The 17,602-nt window shown below is 39.0% G+C and overlaps 1 protein-coding gene across 1 annotated transcript in view; it reads left to right on the forward strand.

The window, feature by feature from the left end:
* The window catches only part of LOC140364381 (NEDD4-like E3 ubiquitin-protein ligase WWP1), a 55,559-nt gene extending 38,264 nt beyond the window's left edge, over positions 1-17,295 (forward strand). Inside the window, exons 14-25 of the mRNA XM_072450487.1 lie at positions 2,464-2,592; positions 3,587-3,659; positions 4,239-4,310; positions 5,075-5,163; positions 6,402-6,561; positions 8,097-8,230; positions 8,997-9,137; positions 9,724-9,844; positions 9,929-10,033; positions 11,288-11,384; positions 11,464-11,536; positions 12,607-17,295. Coding sequence (XP_072306588.1) covers positions 2,464-2,592; positions 3,587-3,659; positions 4,239-4,310; positions 5,075-5,163; positions 6,402-6,561; positions 8,097-8,230; positions 8,997-9,137; positions 9,724-9,844; positions 9,929-10,033; positions 11,288-11,384; positions 11,464-11,536; positions 12,607-12,706 — 1,294 coding nt within the window. The 3' untranslated portion in view covers positions 12,707-17,295. The remainder of the gene's footprint in view (positions 1-2,463; positions 2,593-3,586; positions 3,660-4,238; positions 4,311-5,074; positions 5,164-6,401; positions 6,562-8,096; positions 8,231-8,996; positions 9,138-9,723; positions 9,845-9,928; positions 10,034-11,287; positions 11,385-11,463; positions 11,537-12,606) is intronic.
* Positions 17,296-17,602: the final 307 nt, after the last annotated feature.

Consider the following 17,602-nt stretch of genomic DNA (forward strand, 5'->3'; position numbering starts at 1 on the left):
AACTGTGGATTAAATTGACTCTAAATGCAGAAATGAATGTAACTGCAGAAGAATCCACGTACCACAGCCGATGCTCGTCGTTTAGAATCCAGAGAAACCGATGTCCGATAAGTTCTGGTGATATTTTTAGGGCCGATTTTGATTATTTTCCTCAGATTATGCTATTTTAATTCACTACAAACTGAACCACGGCCCTGTTTTACTGCAAACCTACACGAGAGCCCCGTATTCGCCGTCACATTATGTGCACTGCCCTCTTTGCGCTGAAGTGTTTAAATTAAGCTTTATGTTATAAAGGGAACAGGTCGACCAAAGGGGTTGAATTAAGGCTGATGACGCTACGCAAATATTGGTTGACAGTATCTCTAGATCAAACTCTAAAGCCAAAGTTATGACTATTGCACAAAGAGCAAATATACTTACTTTGTTTGTACAGCACTTTATAAACAGGACAGTTTCCATAGTGCTGCGCAGTCACAAAACATACAACAAGAAACAAAACACAAGATTAGGTCTAAGATGGGGATGAAAGTGACTGTGGGCCATTTACAACAAAGCTTAAAGGTCCCAGATCATGCAAAATGGACTTTTCAGAGCTTTTAACATTCTTACAGTGCTATCGGTGCCTCGTACATGTGCCCAAAGTATTTTTTTGAGTGATTCCTGCAGTCTTTAGCTAGAGAACAGTCTCTATCCTTCCCCTCGGATGAGCAGACGGACAGGGCCTACTCACCAGGATGAGTCAGCCTGGTGAGTGCCGCAGCCCCTCCTCCAGGACGCACTCTGCACCTGTAACACGCCCTTAGGGTAGACTACGGAATGGGTAAAATAGCATAATATGGGATTTTTAAGCAGTTTGGATTGATTATAATGATTCAAATTAAGTCAAAACAGCACAAAAATTATGTGTTTTGGATGAAAAACCTGCTGTAAATGTCTCACAAACTCTTTTTTGAGTTTACCCTCATGTGGTTCGGATCGTGCTGGCGACTTTGCCCTCACTCATCGCGATATCAAATTATAATCATCTGCATATCCAAAAACAAAACCAATCAATCCAATTAGAAGAACAACGCTGTAGCTCTACTCCCGGTTCAGTCTGGTTTCAGTTTTGCTTCAGTCCCATTGTAAGAGTGCAATTAAAAAGTTTCCATTCTTTCACACAAATCCCAAGCGTCTCTCTCCAAATCAATTTTACTCGTAACAAAATACATGGGAAAGAAGTCGCCGCGCAGTACATGAAGTAATGCTCTCACCATCGGCATTAAAATTGATTTTGTGAGAACTAAATGAGGTTTATAATGTGTTCTGAATTGCATATAAATCAAAAATAATGGCTAAAACATGAGCAATCCGTCTTGCAGTAACATAACTGTGAGTACATCCCGGCTGTGTTGAAAACCTCCCCTTTGAGAGCTTAAGATATGTCATTAAGTTGTAACTTTATATAGATACAATAACATGAACGGGCGATAACTGCTGGACACGTTCCTACGGTTGTTGTTTCAGTCTGTTCTGGGCGATTTGCCACTTGATTTAAAATGTATCTGTTGTTTAAAGGACGCACAACAATGCGAGATGATTAGTTTGACCTTTTGGTGATATAAGATTGTTTCCTCATCAAAAACGTGCCTGGTCAGCTTCATTCCAGTGCGTTTGATGGACCCTGTCGTGAGTCCTCTCCCTGTGGGCCTCAAAGACTCCCAGTTTTGCGTTTCAAGGGTTCTGGAGGTTTTGTTTAGTCCACAAATCATCGCCAGACTCGTCCCGAACGTTTCTGTCGTCAAGTCGTGTAACGTTACAACTGCGTGCCGGCGTTGGCTTACCCTAGATTAACTTGTATTTTTCAGTGGTCTGTGTAATCACTCATTTACTGGAATTTCCCCATCCTGGGACAAATGAAGCTCATCTTATCATTCGTCCAGCAAAACATTCAGTTGTTGTCATCTGTCAGTCCAGATTATTCAGTTAATCAATAATGGGGATTGTTTAGGTCACATTATAACCATGCAAAGCTAAAAAATAATTTATGACGAGAGAATAATGTGTTTCAGTTGAATCTGTGCTCTAAAAAAGTAAACGTGAACGTAAAACGCTTTTAAATGTGGCTTTTTACGCTAACCTACATATTATGTGGTTATTATGTGTCTTATCATTATATAAAGCTAGAATTGTGATTTGAACGAGGGAAAATTATGTATAAGCCAAGTTGTGACTAATAATTGTGAATAATTGTTAAATTGTGACATTTTGTCTCAAAATGATCATAAAATTAGACATCCCTATCCGTTACTAAGATTGTCCTGCTTCACGGTGAGTGTTTTAGTGGCAAAGAGCAGTTTAAATACGATGGTTTATTGTGATATTTTCCAAGCGCGTTCCCTCGATGGCCGAGTCGATGATTTGAAGCGACTGGATCCAGATTCTACAGATGTTTTATGGTGCATTTGTTCCGTTTCCCAGGCTACAGAACGAGGACCCGCTGCCGGAGGGCTGGGAGATCCGCTACACTCGGGAAGGCGTGCGATACTTCGTGGACCACAACACGCGGACCACGACATTCAGTGACCCTCGCACGGGGAAGTCCTCTGTGTAAGATCGATTTACACCGTCGTTTGTCATGAGTTAAACGCTGTGGGAGTCGAGCCGCAGTGGATATATTTGTGCAGAGTTTAGAGGTTACGTAAAGGAGTGTGCGAAAAGTAAAAGAGAATGGAAGAATCATCTGAAATATACATAAAATGGTATAGTATTTTCCAGATTATAAGTCACTCCGGAGTATAAATTGCTCCAGCCAAACACTGCATAATAGAGAAGAAAAAACACATTTAAATTGGATTTTTTTGGTTGAATTCATTTGATAAAATCCAAGACCAAGAACAGACATTTCCTCTTGAAATGCAGTTTAACATAATAACAGATTAGAGAAAATGGTGAATAGGTGTACGTATGCTAACGCTAACACCTTCAGCTACATGAGGCACAGACAGAACTGTGGTAAGTGTCTGGTATGTTAACGTAACATATGAACAGTTCTTCAGATAACTATAGCATAAAGAACATGCTAACAAGTTTACCAAAGCATCAGTTTTACCCCAAATCACTAAATCCACTGAATTCTTCTTCCTCTGTGTCACTTCTAAACAACTCCACAAACTCCAGAGGAAGAGGAAGTGCAGATTCTTCTTCTGCGTCGCTTAGAGCCTAGAGCGCCCTCTTGTGGTTGTCATGTGAAAATAATCAACACGTGATATGCGGTTGCCAGAGTGAAAATAACAAATAATATCACATATAAGTCACTCTGGAGTATAAGTCGCACCCCAGCCAAAACTATGAAAATGGTGCGAACTTATTGTCCGGAAAATACGGTACTAAGTCAAGACGACAACAAAAACATATAAACTACTCTGCACAGTAATTATAATCAATTCACTGCGAGTAATACTATTTTTGGTCGCTGGCTCCTCCATGAATTGTCGAATTACATTATTTTCCAATTCTTAGCTGAACCTGGGCTTGTTTTTGCAGCTGCCTGTTTTTACTGCTCAAACATCTGATTTTCACTTTCTGCTTTACTTCCTTGCAGCACCAAAGGCCCTCAGATCGCCTACGAGCGCAGCTTCAGGTGGAAACTCGCTCATTTCAGATACTTGTGCCAGGTTTGTCTTCAAAGTCACACTTTTCCTTACCTTAAACGAGCTCCTTTCTTCAGATTTTACCACGGATTACTTCACACAAACGGTCGGGTCAAATATACTACGTTAAAAGAACAGCATCGAACCCACGTGTACAGTAGTGTTCAGTTTCTGAGTGTGGTTCAGACACTCCTGGTGGTCTAAAACAGTATTGCATGGGCTGTAGCAACTGGTAATGTAATGACAGCAAATTACATGATAATTTAAATGTAATCAGTCCATAATGTAATAACAGAAATAAGTAATTTTGCTATATTATTGTATTATTGGCTTGCTTCCATGTCAGGCCAATAGCATAATAACTTGGATGTTTTTAAAAGAGTAATGTCAGAGTTCAAGACGTTTTTAATTTTCTTTTTTTCTGAGTGGGAAATGCATGAATTTTACGCCACCTTTTCCCTGAAGGCGTCTTACTTGAGTTATTTATTATTTGCCTCTTAAATTCCCGGCCCGTTCTCTCACTCGCCTGCAGATTTATCCCCCCGTGTCCCGCAGAAAATGATAAATGAATCTTAATTTTCTGTTTTCTGTTCTCCTCCTCAGTCCAACGCTCTCCCCAGCCACGTCAAGATCACCGTCTCCAGGCAGACGTTATTCGAGGACTCATTCCAACAAGTGCGTCACGTTGATTTACTGATTTCTTTACGTTTGAACCATGAAAACTGGTGTTGGTTTCCTCATATTTTATGTAATTTTTGCAGTGTTGGAACAGATTTTAGTGCTCGTTATTATGCATATGTGTATGTTTTTCGCCTTTTATTTTTAAGTCATCACCAGGCGTCGTGGGCGATACTGACAAAAACTAATATCTTGACCATTTTTTGGAGTATCCCGATTACAAAATTCAGCCGATAGTAAATCAGTCCAACAAAAATGTGTTAAAACATGTCTTTAAATTTAATCGTTGAGGTTTAATCGTCAGACAAATGTGAACTGTCTGTAAAATGAATCACAAAAGTGCAGAAATATCCCCTTTAGAACAACATGCTTTTTTAATTTTGTTTGGTTTTTACAGGTTCTTGTAGCATTTCTTTTACCATAAACTATACTTTTTATTCACATTTTGCATATCGTTCGTTATATCAATAATGTTGCATATTTTGTTCGTTTCCTTCTCGATATTGTCTCAGATTTATTCCAAGTTGTGCACAAATCCATCACATTTCATCTGTATTGCACAATTCATACAAAATGTAATTCAAATTGCTTTACAAAACTGTAAAAAATACATTAAAATCACAATACAAAGCACAAATAATCCCGTTAGAATGAAGTTAAAAAGATGTGGATGGAAAGGTTTGAGCGGAAAAGTGCCGTCATGTAGCTTTAAGTGTGTAACATTGTAGAAGCCGTGGGACAATCTGATGTGTTGTGTTTAGATCATGGCCCTGAAGCCGTACGACCTGAGGAGGCGACTCTACGTGATATTCCGAGGAGAAGAAGGGCTCGACTACGGAGGCCTCGCTCGGTCAGAAACTGCATTTATTCATTTACGCCCGTGTCCGTCTTTCTTTAACGCCGTTTTCCACTCGACGGAAGAACGAGATTCAGAAGTTTGACCGCTCTGGATCTCCGAAAGTACTTTAATCTAACGCTCTGCTCAATGTGTCGCACTTTGACTCAGAACGATTATTAAAGGCGCAATGGACGATTGTTCGGCGATTTGAGAACTCGGGTGGAAGTGCACATGCGCACTCCCCCGTGCGGACTGATACAACACACACGTGCGTTTGTTTATTAGCGCAACGGATGGCATCGCATCGCTCGTCTCCCGTAGATTTCAGTCCACTTCTGCGTCAGCTCGAACTGTCTTTCTCCGTCTTCATTTTGCCCCGTACACTGAGGGAACTATATTATGATAGATCCATGCGCTTAGGCACGCGGAAACGTGGGGACGAACCTGACGCAGCTGCAGTTGAGCGATAGGTGCGTTTTATGATTGATACGTGGCAGGACAAATGATTTATCCACACCACGAGGAAATATGATAAAAAAAATTCTGAAAAAAATCGTCCATTCCACCTTTAATGTGCTGCAAAATACACGATGTTCAGAAAAATCTTAAACATTTAGACGTCTGAAATGTCAAGAGATCAGCTCAAAACTGTGGAATTGCTATTTACTTTTTAAAAACGTTGTGTAAATATGATTGTAACTACATTTATTTACACTATAGTATTCTTACAATTCACTTTTTTGTTGTCTTGGCTCTGCATATGTCCTTAACAACGATTACTTGTGTGAAGGAATCATGTTGAAGCTCATATTTCAGTCTTATCCCGAACTTTAGTCCTAATTAATCGACAATAACTAATGCTATTTTGGTAATTGTAATGATTTTCTGGACTAAACTGACTCAAAAACACATAAGAAATACAGTTTTATAACAAGACAGAGGTAATATTACATCAAAATGTCAAAACTATTCCTGATTTACCTCATTAATACACGTTAATTGTAAATTATCTCATCTAGAAGCCTTCAGTTGCCGTGTTTTGAACTATATTTGGTTGATAATGTAATTAAAGTCTCAATGTACAAGAGAAATAATCATTTGACTCGTCGACTACTAAAATAACCATTAGCTGCAGCCCTTCTCTAAACAGAATCTGACTTTATAAGGATAAATAAATCACAAATCTAATTGCAGTTGTGATAAATAAGTGTGTCTGTATAAATCCTAATGCCGGAGCTGTGTATTTGCAGGGAGTGGTTCTTCTTGCTGTCCCACGAGGTGCTCAACCCAATGTACTGTCTGTTCGAATACGCCGGGAAGAGTAACTACTGTCTGCAGATCAACCCCGCCTCGGCCATCAACCCGGACCACCTCTCCTACTTCTGCTTCATAGGACGCTTCATCGCCATGGCAAGGGCTCAACACACACACGCATACATATTATAACTACAGTGGTTTTACAGCTATGGAAAATCATTTATGCCACTAAATAAAGATGAAAAGCCCCACAGGAAGTAAGAATTATGACTTTAAAAGCTTTTACAAACAGACTACCCGTATTTTCCGGACTATAAGTTGCACCTTTTTTCATAGTTTTTGCCCGGGTGCGACTTATACTTATATTTATACTTATACTTGTACTCCGGAGCGACTTATATGTGATTATTATTTGTTATTTTCACACTTTCAACCGCATTTCATACTCAAGCGCAACTTAAAAACAAAAAAGATGTTTTTTTCTTCTTATAGACTTACGGTAACAAAGCTTTAGTGTCCAGATGAGTCAGTTAATCAACAATTGTGATTATTCGGGGTCATAATATGATTGCAAGAACTAAATAAAATATAAACAGGGTAATTTTAGATGCAAAAGTCATTTCAATTCAGACGGCTACAAAAAAGTTACCGTGATTTGAATATAAAGTTCTGGTTATGTCACATTAACTTTACTTTATAATGCGGAATGACAGTAAATGAAGGATTTCACTCCATCCATCCATTTTCTACCGCTTGTTCCCTTTCGGGGGCGCGGGTGACTGGAGCCTATCCCAGTGACTTCGGGCCTTAGGCGGGGTACACCCTGGACAGTGGCCAACTTGTCACAGGGCCAACTAGGATTTCACTGTTTGGCGTAATATACTTGTTACCGTATTTTCTGGAGTATAAGTCGCACCCCGAGTACAAGTCGCACCCCGAGTATAAGTCGCACCCCGAGTATAAGTCGCACCCGAGTATAAGTCGCACCCGAGTATAAGTCGCACCCGAGTATAAGTCGCACCAGCCAAAAGATGCATAATAGAGAAGAAAAAAACATATATAAGTCGCACTGGAGTATGAAATGCAGTTGCAAGTGTGAAAATAACAAATAATATCACATATAAGTCGCTCCGGAGTATAAGTATATAAGTATAAGTCGCATCCCGGCCAAAACTATGAAAAAAGCGACTTATAGTCCGGAAAATATGATAATAATGTTTCTGATAATCGTAGCGCTTGATTGTGGCATCACTACTGAACGCACGTATTTTGTGATTTATTTAAATTATGTAACTTTTATTTTTACAAGAAACGTTTCTCTAGATAAACTCTCTTTTCGAGGGAGACGTTTGGCCGACACTAAACCGTAAAACACAACCAGAAAAATTTAATTTGTAAAATGTCAAACGTGTAAAATATCCATGTCAAGAAAAACATCTGCGCATTTCAATCAAACTCTTTTCAAGCTGAGAGCTGAATGAATTCGGGGGAATCAGTTGCAGCTGCGAGGATTTTAGAATATTGTTCCAAGCCCGAGGAAGGGAAACTCTGCTCTGCCCAGTTCACTGTTGATTCTGGGACGTGAAACAGAAGCCGCTGTGAGGACTCTGGATACAGAGCCATTCGAAGGGAAATAAAGCAATGTTTTAGATCCATGGGTAGTTATTTTCCTTCCCTCTTGTCTTCAGGCACTTTTCCATGGGAAGTTCATCGACACTGGGTTCTCGTTGCCTTTTTACAAACGAATGCTCAATAAAAAACTCATCCTCAAAGACCTGGAGTCCATCGACCCCGAATTCTACAACTCCCTCATCTGGATCAGGTAAAAGAGCTTTTTAAAGTTTATTTTACTGTATCTTAACATACATTTGTGGGCCTTGCTAAGGGTTTTGAAGTATCTGTATCAGGAAATATCAGTAACAACGGCCACGGCAGAAAATTCTGGACAATACAGACTCTAAAACACCTATAAAAAAAAGTTTTATAACAAATACCGAGGCGTTATTCAATCCAAACACCAAAAAAAATAATAAAACATTGATCATTTTCAGAAATAACACAATTTTCATGTAAATATTCTCTATCTAGAGTCTTTCAGTCACTATATTTCTCCCTTTGTTAGGTCGATAATGTGATTAAAAGGCTCAAAGTACATTAGAAATAATCGTTTTGAACAGGCAACTACTAAAGAAAATCTAGTTGCAACTCGATGTTTATCCATTTATCAATAAATAATCATTGCTATTGGCTAAAAGAAAATACATCTGTATCTCAATGGGCTTTTCGAAATAAGGGAAATAACAGATAATTGGAAACATTCGTCTGTAATAGAGACCAAAGTCGAGAAAACACAAACAAACCAACACGTTCACTCAACCATCAGATTTGACTTATCTGTGGTGGGAAACGCTGTAAACGTATTTCATTTTAGAGTGATTTTGATGACAGGAAGAGCCATCGTTTGGCCTTCGTACGCCGCACATTTTTATTACGGGTTTATGTCCGTGACGTCTTTCAAATCTGCGATGCAATAAAAATGGGTTTGTGGAAGCTTCTGGTGATTGTGTTTGTGTGGCACGTCTGTCCAGGGACAACAACATCGAGGAGTGCGGGCTGGAGATGTACTTCTCGGTGGACATGGAGATTCTGGGCAAAATCACGTCCCACGACCTCAAAGCGGACGGGGTGAACATCCTGGTCACCGAGGAGAACAAGGAAGAGTACATCGGGTAAAGAAACGCAGCGACAGAGCGGGAAAACGGGTCAAACTTAAGAGCTTTTAGACCAGAATTATCGCGTAAAGAAACACAATTAATTTTATTTGACAAATGAAAATATATGAGAGTGACTTTATTTTGTTGAATTAATGCATAGCGAGTCAAAAAAGCTGTTTCTTTTCTGTAAATTCTGCATAAATTTGAATGAACGTCCCTAGTGTGATGTCACTTCCTGTCATTTTCCACAGATTTTTCAACGTTTTCTCCACAAATACCTGCTCGATTGGTGTAAAACTGTAATTCATATGTACAACAGGTACAAATACACCACATAAAGTCAAAATTAGACACTTTAAATAATGGGCTGAGATAAACAAAGTGCTGCAGACAGTTTTTGACATCCCAGCTGACTTCAGGACTACGTATACAGCGCCTCCAAACTCCTGCCGTGGACACAGTACATGGATACTTTCTGAGCGTACTGTACTTTTGGCTGACACAAACCGCACCGACACTCGGGGACTCGACTGACATGAGTTGAACAGAAAGACATCACACTGAAGACTTAATATACGTTTGTTTGTTCCGTCTCCCGCAGCTTGATGGCCGAGTGGCGGTTCTCTCGAGGGGTCGAAGGTCAAACTAAAGCCTTTTTAGACGGCTTTAATGAAGTGGTCCCTCTGCAGTGGCTTCAGTATTTTGACGAGAAAGAGCTGGAGGTGAGTTTGTGCGACGTTCGGTCTGCCGCTCGTGTTGGAGGTGTCCGATTGTGAGCGCGTTGTGGGTGTTTCCCCCGTTTGTAGGTGATGCTGTGCGGGATGCAGGAGGTGGATCTTCAGGACTGGCAGAGGAACACTGTGTATCGACACTACACCAGGAACAGCAAGCAGATCATATGGTTCTGGCAGGTACGGGACAGTAAAGCGCACTCGCTCCATGTTTTCAGACACTTTTAGACACTTTGGACTCGTTTAGACACTTTTGGACACTTTCAGACTCTTTTCGGACATGTTTAGACACTTTTGGACATTTTTAGACTTATTCAATACCTTTGGACACACTGTTAGACACTATTAGACACTATTGGACACTATTGGACACTTTTGGACACACTTTTAGACACTATTAGACATTATTGGACACTTTTGGACACACTTTTGGACACTATTAGACACTATTAGACACTATTGGACACTTTTGGACACACTTTAGGACACTATTAGACACTATTAGACACTATTAGACACTATTAGACACTTTTGGACACACTTTTATACACTTTTGGACACTTTTAGACAGCAGGTGGCGCCGTTGTCTGTAAAGCAATGAATGTGAGACACTGCAAAGTCAATGGGAGAAAAGCTCTATTGTCGTAGTAGCTTTTACTGTAGTATTCTTATAGAGATGTTAAAAAATATACATGACACATTTTTAATGAAGTCTGTTGATGTTTTCATCTAGAACAATAGTGTCACATATTTGGAACATATACATCTGAAAAATGTATAGAGCCAGGATAAAATGTTGGATTTCTTATTTAGTATTTGAGTGAACTAGATGATAATATTAATATAATATAATAATCCTTTTTTGAGTTAAATTAAATGTCAAAAACTCCGTATCATGGGAAATAGCAGATACGAATGTTTTATTTTTTGGTATAATAATCTAGTATTCAAGAGCATGTTTAAAGGCTGATGATGCATAATATCCGTCAACAAATCCTTCCGTACATCTGCCCACTTCCTGTATACGATTGTAAAGTGTGTCGCCCTCTGCTGTCTCTGGGTGGAAAACCATCCCTCCTGGAAAACCCTGGCAACTTAAATGTGTTTAAATTTGATTATACTGCTATAGATTTTCACTAGTTGGCTGCAGGGGGCGCTCTATTGCCCGTTTCTACTTTAAGGACTGATCTGTATGTCACGACCGGAAAACAGGCATAATACAGTGTCCCTTTATAAATCTGTGGATTAAATCAAACAATAAAAGGTGTTGAAAGCCGTTGATTATATTGAGGGAGCGAACTGACCAAAAAATAAAACAAAGAAGAAAAGAGTTTAGCTTGTGTTTTCTCGCTAACCTGAAATAACCACTCGCATTATCATTTACAGTAGTTAATATCCAAGTGTAAATGACAGAGTGTGATTGTTCTGGTGCAGCTGGTGAAAGAAGTGGACAACGAGGTGCGTCTGCGTCTGATGCAGTTCGTCACTGGGACCTGCAGGTTACCGCTCGGAGGCTTCGCTGAGCTCATGGGTGAGACGGAACACCTTTCACGTTATATGCAACAGGTACTCACTTTTATTTCACATTGTTGTGTTTTTTTACTTTGCAGGAAGTAACGGGCCTCAGAAGTTCTGCATTGAGAAAGTGGGGAAAGACACATGGCTTCCCCGGAGCCACACATGGTAAGAATGTGTATTTTTAATGCATTTTACACACTTTTTACACACTTTTGTTGTTAGTTTGGGAGTTTAAAGTGTACACGGGGATGAATATGACTGAAATATCATAATGTCACACAGTCAAAAGTGCTACGTCAGAGTTTCAAGGCATTTAAAGAGACGAAAGTAGCATATTTACAATTCTGCCCTCAAATAATGCTTTAAATATAATGGGAACACGAGGAAATGGTGTTTTACATAAGTCACATTGTAGATTGTAAAAGTACTTAAACGCTTCTGGTGGAGCGTCTGCCTCTTTCACGGATGGCGCTGCGTTGCCTGGAATGTTCTAGAGCGTTTTTGCAATGAAAAAACACCTGTAACTGAGTACGTCTGCGTTTAATGCCGCATCGTGGAACATTCCAGGCAAAGCGAGAGTGATGGACGGACATTCCAGCAGTTTGTGTTATGTTTATTCATGGTTTTAATTAGGGCTGCAACAAGTTACTCGATTTACTGAGACGATCAACGGCAAATTCAGAATCTAAACAGACTCTAAAACACGTAGAAGACGTTTTAGGACTTGTACAAAGGAATTACCTCAAAACAACACGGGAAACATGTATTTGTAGCGTTTTTGATCAAAAAGCCATTTATTCTGTAAAATACACTATCAGGACGACGTCAAACTCCGTCATCCCAACTTCATCTGGGTCAAACGTAGCAAAAATCTGATATTTACAGTCATTTTACGTTCTAAACAACACATTTATGAATCAAAATCGGTCAAATAATCGTTAGTTGCAGCCCTAGTTTGGATGTTCTTGCGGTGCTGGGCAACGCGGCAAAATATGGCTCAATTTTGTCATTCGATTTGACCTTTTCTCTTCAAAAAACATGTGATTTCGTGAACATAAACGTGTCGGACTTGTTACTCGTGGTCGTTTAACACAACAAATCAGTCCAATTCCAAATCCTGAACTCCACACTTTTGCTGACGTGGGAGTGGCGATTGCGCTTAATTGCCCGACGCCCTAGAACACGCCCCCAAAGTCGCCCGTCTAAACGCGCCGCTGTGTCTTTCCCCCCGCCAGTTTTAACCGCCTGGACTTGCCGCCGTACAAAAGCTACGAGCAGCTGAAGGAGAAGCTTCTCTTCGCCATCGAGGAAACCGAGGGATTCGGCCAAGAGTAGCTCCTCCCCCGTCCGGCCGCCGCTCCCAAAACGAAACAAGAAATTGCACAAGATTAATCACCAATGTATATAAGCTATTTTCTCATTTTTAAACCAAAACCTTTAATTTGCAGCATCGATTTTTTTTTTGTTGTTTCTTTTTTTTGTGCCGCAGTTCATTTGAACTAAAAACATCATGAAATATGCAAAACACGATAGATTTTTAAGACGCCCCCTACTGGCTGGCTTTTTAATAGACTGATGATAATAACACGGGAGATTTTGTGTGAAAATCTCCTTTTTACGGCTCTAGTTCTATAGAGCTCTCGAAAGGTGAGTGGATGTGAGTAAGTTTGTGCCTAAAAATACTTTTGTTTCATCCATTTCTCGACTGCGCTTGCATGGCTGCCTTTTCAAGAGACCGTTTGGAATACTTTCAACGTGCCGCCCGCGTACGCTTTCCGTTTCCACGTCTACGGTGTGTTTTTCATTGACTTGACACTACGCAAAACCCCTTTATCGAAACAAAAAAGACGGGAGCGATTTCGCCGTCTGTCGTTATTTTTTTGTTTTGTTTTACGCCTAGAGCGAGCTTAAAGCGGCGTCGTTTTTCCCCACGCTTTTCGAGAAAATAACACCGGCCGATGCGTTTAAAGTCCGCGAGTGCAGTTACACGCGAGCGGAAGCGTCTTTGTGCACGATACCGTAAGTCTGGTAAAGTGGCGAAACGGGAATCGTTGAGTTCTGTTTGATTTGGAGGTCGTTTCCAGATCCGGGCTGCGTTCACAATCAGGTTTATCGAACTAGAGGATTCGGCGAAGTTTTATTTTTTGTAGCGCACAATTTGACCTCAAAGTGCAAGAAAAGATGCGTCAAAATCACAACACGAACGACGAAAAACACGACTAATCGATAGAAAATTGACTTCAAACTTCACTTTTCTAAGTAGTTTTCTCGCAGCAAACGTTTACTTCTACTTTAGTAATATTCAGTTTGAAGTAACGGCCTCATACTTGACTTTTACTCTTAAACGTGTGGGTTTCTCTTCCCTCTGTAAGTATCATATTTTCCGGACTACAAGTAGCACCAGCCAAAAAATGCATAATAGACAAGAAAAAAACATATATAAGTTGCACTGGAGTATGAAATGTGGTTGCAAGTGTGAAAATAACAAATAACATCACATATAAGTCGCTCCTGAATATAAGTATAAATATAAGTATAAGTCGCACCCCGGCCAAAACGATGTAAAAAGGTGTGACTTATTGTCCGGAAAATACGGTAATTCTACGCTTTCTTGCACTGCTCCTTCACGTACGATTTAGTGTTCCTCATTTTTGCGGTTTGTCCTTTTGAAAATGTGAGTTTGTGTGTGCGTTTTCATGTTACGTACCAACCAAACGTTACAGCCTTTTTTCAAATATATTCAAACAGAACGTATTAAAGGTCTAAAAAGCCTCTATTGGACTGGGCTTAATCGTTATTCTTGTAAACAAACGACCGCATACTCTTCCCTCTTCTGCTCGCACGTAACCGCACTGACAATGCTCAAATACAGCAAATCTTCAGCTACACATTTGCATAAAACCGTTTAGCATCCGTTATATGTCCGCGCATCAAAGGAAAACGACTCTGCTTCTAAGAAACGATCGCTCTGTCAAACATGAATGGATCAAAAAGACGTATATGGATAAATGAATCGCATGTTCATAGACAAACTAATGAAAATGTATAGATATTTTTGGGGCAGATAGGGTTAAGATTATAAAAGCCGAAGCCACTTTTCTTTGTAATTTGTGTAGGAAATAAACTATTCTGAAATCCTTTGATGAATTGAATCTATGCAGCTGACACTGTGACTGCAGCTGTGCAGAAGAAGAAAAGCCATCCACTTTGGCCTGTTTTCTGTTGTTGTGAGTGAAAATGTGTTTTTAACTGAGAAAAAAGCGTTAAAAAATGGGTCAAATGTGTCGTGAAATTGTCAATAGCCTCTTTTGACACGCTTTGTTTTGTCGATTGTCTTTTTTCAACGTCTCGAAGCGTCGCTGTGCAAAGATTGTGACAGAAAACCAACTAACGACATAAAAAAAAAAACGTAATTACTTAAAAGTAATAATTTAATTTTTGTCCATTTATAAACTTTTTATTAATTTTATTAATATTTTTGTGTTTTTATAGACAACTTATCAAATCAGAGATAGGACATAAAAATAATGTAGATAAAATCAATTTTCAGACTTGATCGCAAAGGACAATTTAAGATCAGTTTGGAGATTAAGAACGGCGTTTGTTTTACTTTTAAATTCACAATCGCACAAGTTTTTAGTACTTTTGTCATATTTTCGATACTCTAAGCTTACGGATGAAGGTATTTCAATCAACATATGTATTAATACAACTCATTATTTTATATTATTCATGTATAAATCGACCAGACGATGACCCTAGAGTCTCAAAGTGCGTGGGCATCGCAAAAATCATACTTCGCTCTTCATTGTATCGGCCTTAACGCAAAAAGTAATGAATGAAGGATCACGCCAACTGTTAAAAACTAATGATGTTTAAAAAAAGATAGTATTATATTAAGTGATTTTTATATACGCTCCACAAGGTGTTTGAGGAAAAATATTGATGAGTGGTGCCCCCTCATATTGCTTAAAAATGAGTGGTGCCCCCTCATTCTGAGCTAAACGTATGAAAAACTCTGGATCAGTTCGATCTGCTGATGCAAAAAACGATGAATAAATGGCCATAACATGTACATTTTACCTTCATTCGTATCAAGATGTTCATTTAAGTGTCGATACTTAAATCCCTAATTCACAATACTATGTCGTTCACGTCAGATCGCCGTTACATTTGTGGACATAAAATTATCTAAAGGTATTTGCAAATTGAATACATACCACAAAGTCTCGAAGTGTTTTCAACGCAGCGTCAGATTTGCATTTAAATACACACACAGCATTTTTAGCGCAAAAAAAGGGATGTTTTGCTCGATTTCGTTGCGATTAATCCATCATTCGTCGATTTTTAAGCCCGAATCGACTGGAAATGTCTAAAAGAGGCTATTGACACCTGGCTAAACCTAAAAAGCCATACAAAACACAGGCCTTTAGCTAGATTTTTTCAATTATTTGTGTTCATTTTGCGTCACCGTCGTTCGTCCTGGCTTACAAACGTTCGCAAAAACAGTCTACTTTGGTGCTTATTTTTTTATTTAAAGCCGCGCCGTGTGACTTTCCTGTCCGGGAGTGTCACCGCGCGCCTTTTAACGACAGTGGTTGTTATTTTTGTCATATTTTCAGACCACTTCGAAGCTAAAACTGCAGCGACTTTGCTTTCTCCTGTAAATATATGTAATATCTATAACAGCGATTCAATTCAATGGACAGCACTGTAGCAAAAAACAAAGGGAGGCCACTTCTGAAAAACTGACTTTGTGCTTCCTTTTTCTGGGTCAAATCAACTGTGTATGTGAATATTCCATGTATAAAAAGAATGAAAAAGTACTTAAATATTATAATTATGACCGAAAACGCCGCTCCGTCGATGGGAAATGAAAAAAATCTCTGATGCCTTTGTTTTTATCAAATTACTGGAAGTTTTTCAGACGCTTCGGTCCTGGTCGGCAGCGAAACGGAGGATTATAGTTTTTAAACGTTTCTTTTAGACGATACAAATCAAACGTGTCATTTACACCGTTACGATGTTAATATTGAGCCAAAATCTCCTTTTTTTTACGGAGGATAATTTACCTTTTTCCATCCATTTTTACTTCCGATCGCGAAGCGGGAATTCCGTCAATTTCAAGAGTCTCGCAGTTTAAAATATTCTATAAAGTTGATTCATTTGCGCAAAAATGTTCAGAGTTTAAGTCCATAAACACATAAACAATGCAGCGTTTCTCCGGGAGGCTTGAACAGGACTTTGGAGACCGTTTATAGCTCAACTACGCAACATTTCTATTCGATAATGTTTATTTCGACTGCAACGTAGACAATATTTTGGCAGTGCAGTTGATAGGTTTGTTAAAGTCACAATCATCAGGTTTAATTATTCAAAAAAGGAAGTTTTGAATGTCCTAATGTAACTCTAAATGTCTTAGTATTATTTTAACTGTAGAAAATATATCAATACTACAAAGATTCGATTTGAGGTGTAAAAAAAGTACATTTCCCAGTTCATTTTCCCCCATAGACTTTTCAAATATCCAAAACCAATTACCGCAAGACGTAACGTTTCATTTAAAATCATTTTTTTACTGCTCCGGAGTCACATTTGCCCTGAGGCAGACTGATAAATGTGGCGAATGTGTTACGACAAAATATAAAAACGCTCAAATTCAAATAAGTGTTCAAAGTTACAGGTAAATGTGTTTTATATGTTGTAGATTCGTCTTAAAGAGATTAAAATGTAAGGCAGAGTCGACCAGGACGAGGGCTTTTCTGAAACGCTTCCGTCTGTAACATATCACTGTAGATACACACTGTACAGAGCGCCCCCTACTGCTGACGATGTGTATAGAAGATTCATTTTTAATCTGCTTTTGCCCATTTCAAATAAAGAGAGATGGATTTATGAAATACAAATAAAAAACATAGAGAAACCCTTGTTGTTTTGAATTTTCTGCCTTTTTTCACGTTACGAATGCGGCGTTTGGGGGGATTTTTGAGTTTATTTTAGAGTTTAAGACCTCAACTAAACATGATTATTGTCCACTGACCCAATATAATTATTTTATGTATTCATTTTAATTTCTTTTTAAACAATAGCCATTTTAGTTCAATTTAATCTTAGTCTATAATCAAAACGAATGACCTCAAAAAGAAACACAAATGTCTATAATTTAACCTCGTATAAAGTGATATTTTGTCATTTCTCTGGTTACTTTTCTGGTTCATTGACACTTAACCC

The sequence above is a fragment of the Eucyclogobius newberryi genome, unplaced genomic scaffold (genome assembly GCF_026437365.1).
Source record: "Eucyclogobius newberryi isolate DKJ021-1_F unplaced genomic scaffold, fEucNew1.0.hap1 SCAF_18, whole genome shotgun sequence".
Lineage (NCBI taxonomy): Eukaryota > Metazoa > Chordata > Actinopteri > Gobiiformes > Gobiidae > Eucyclogobius > Eucyclogobius newberryi.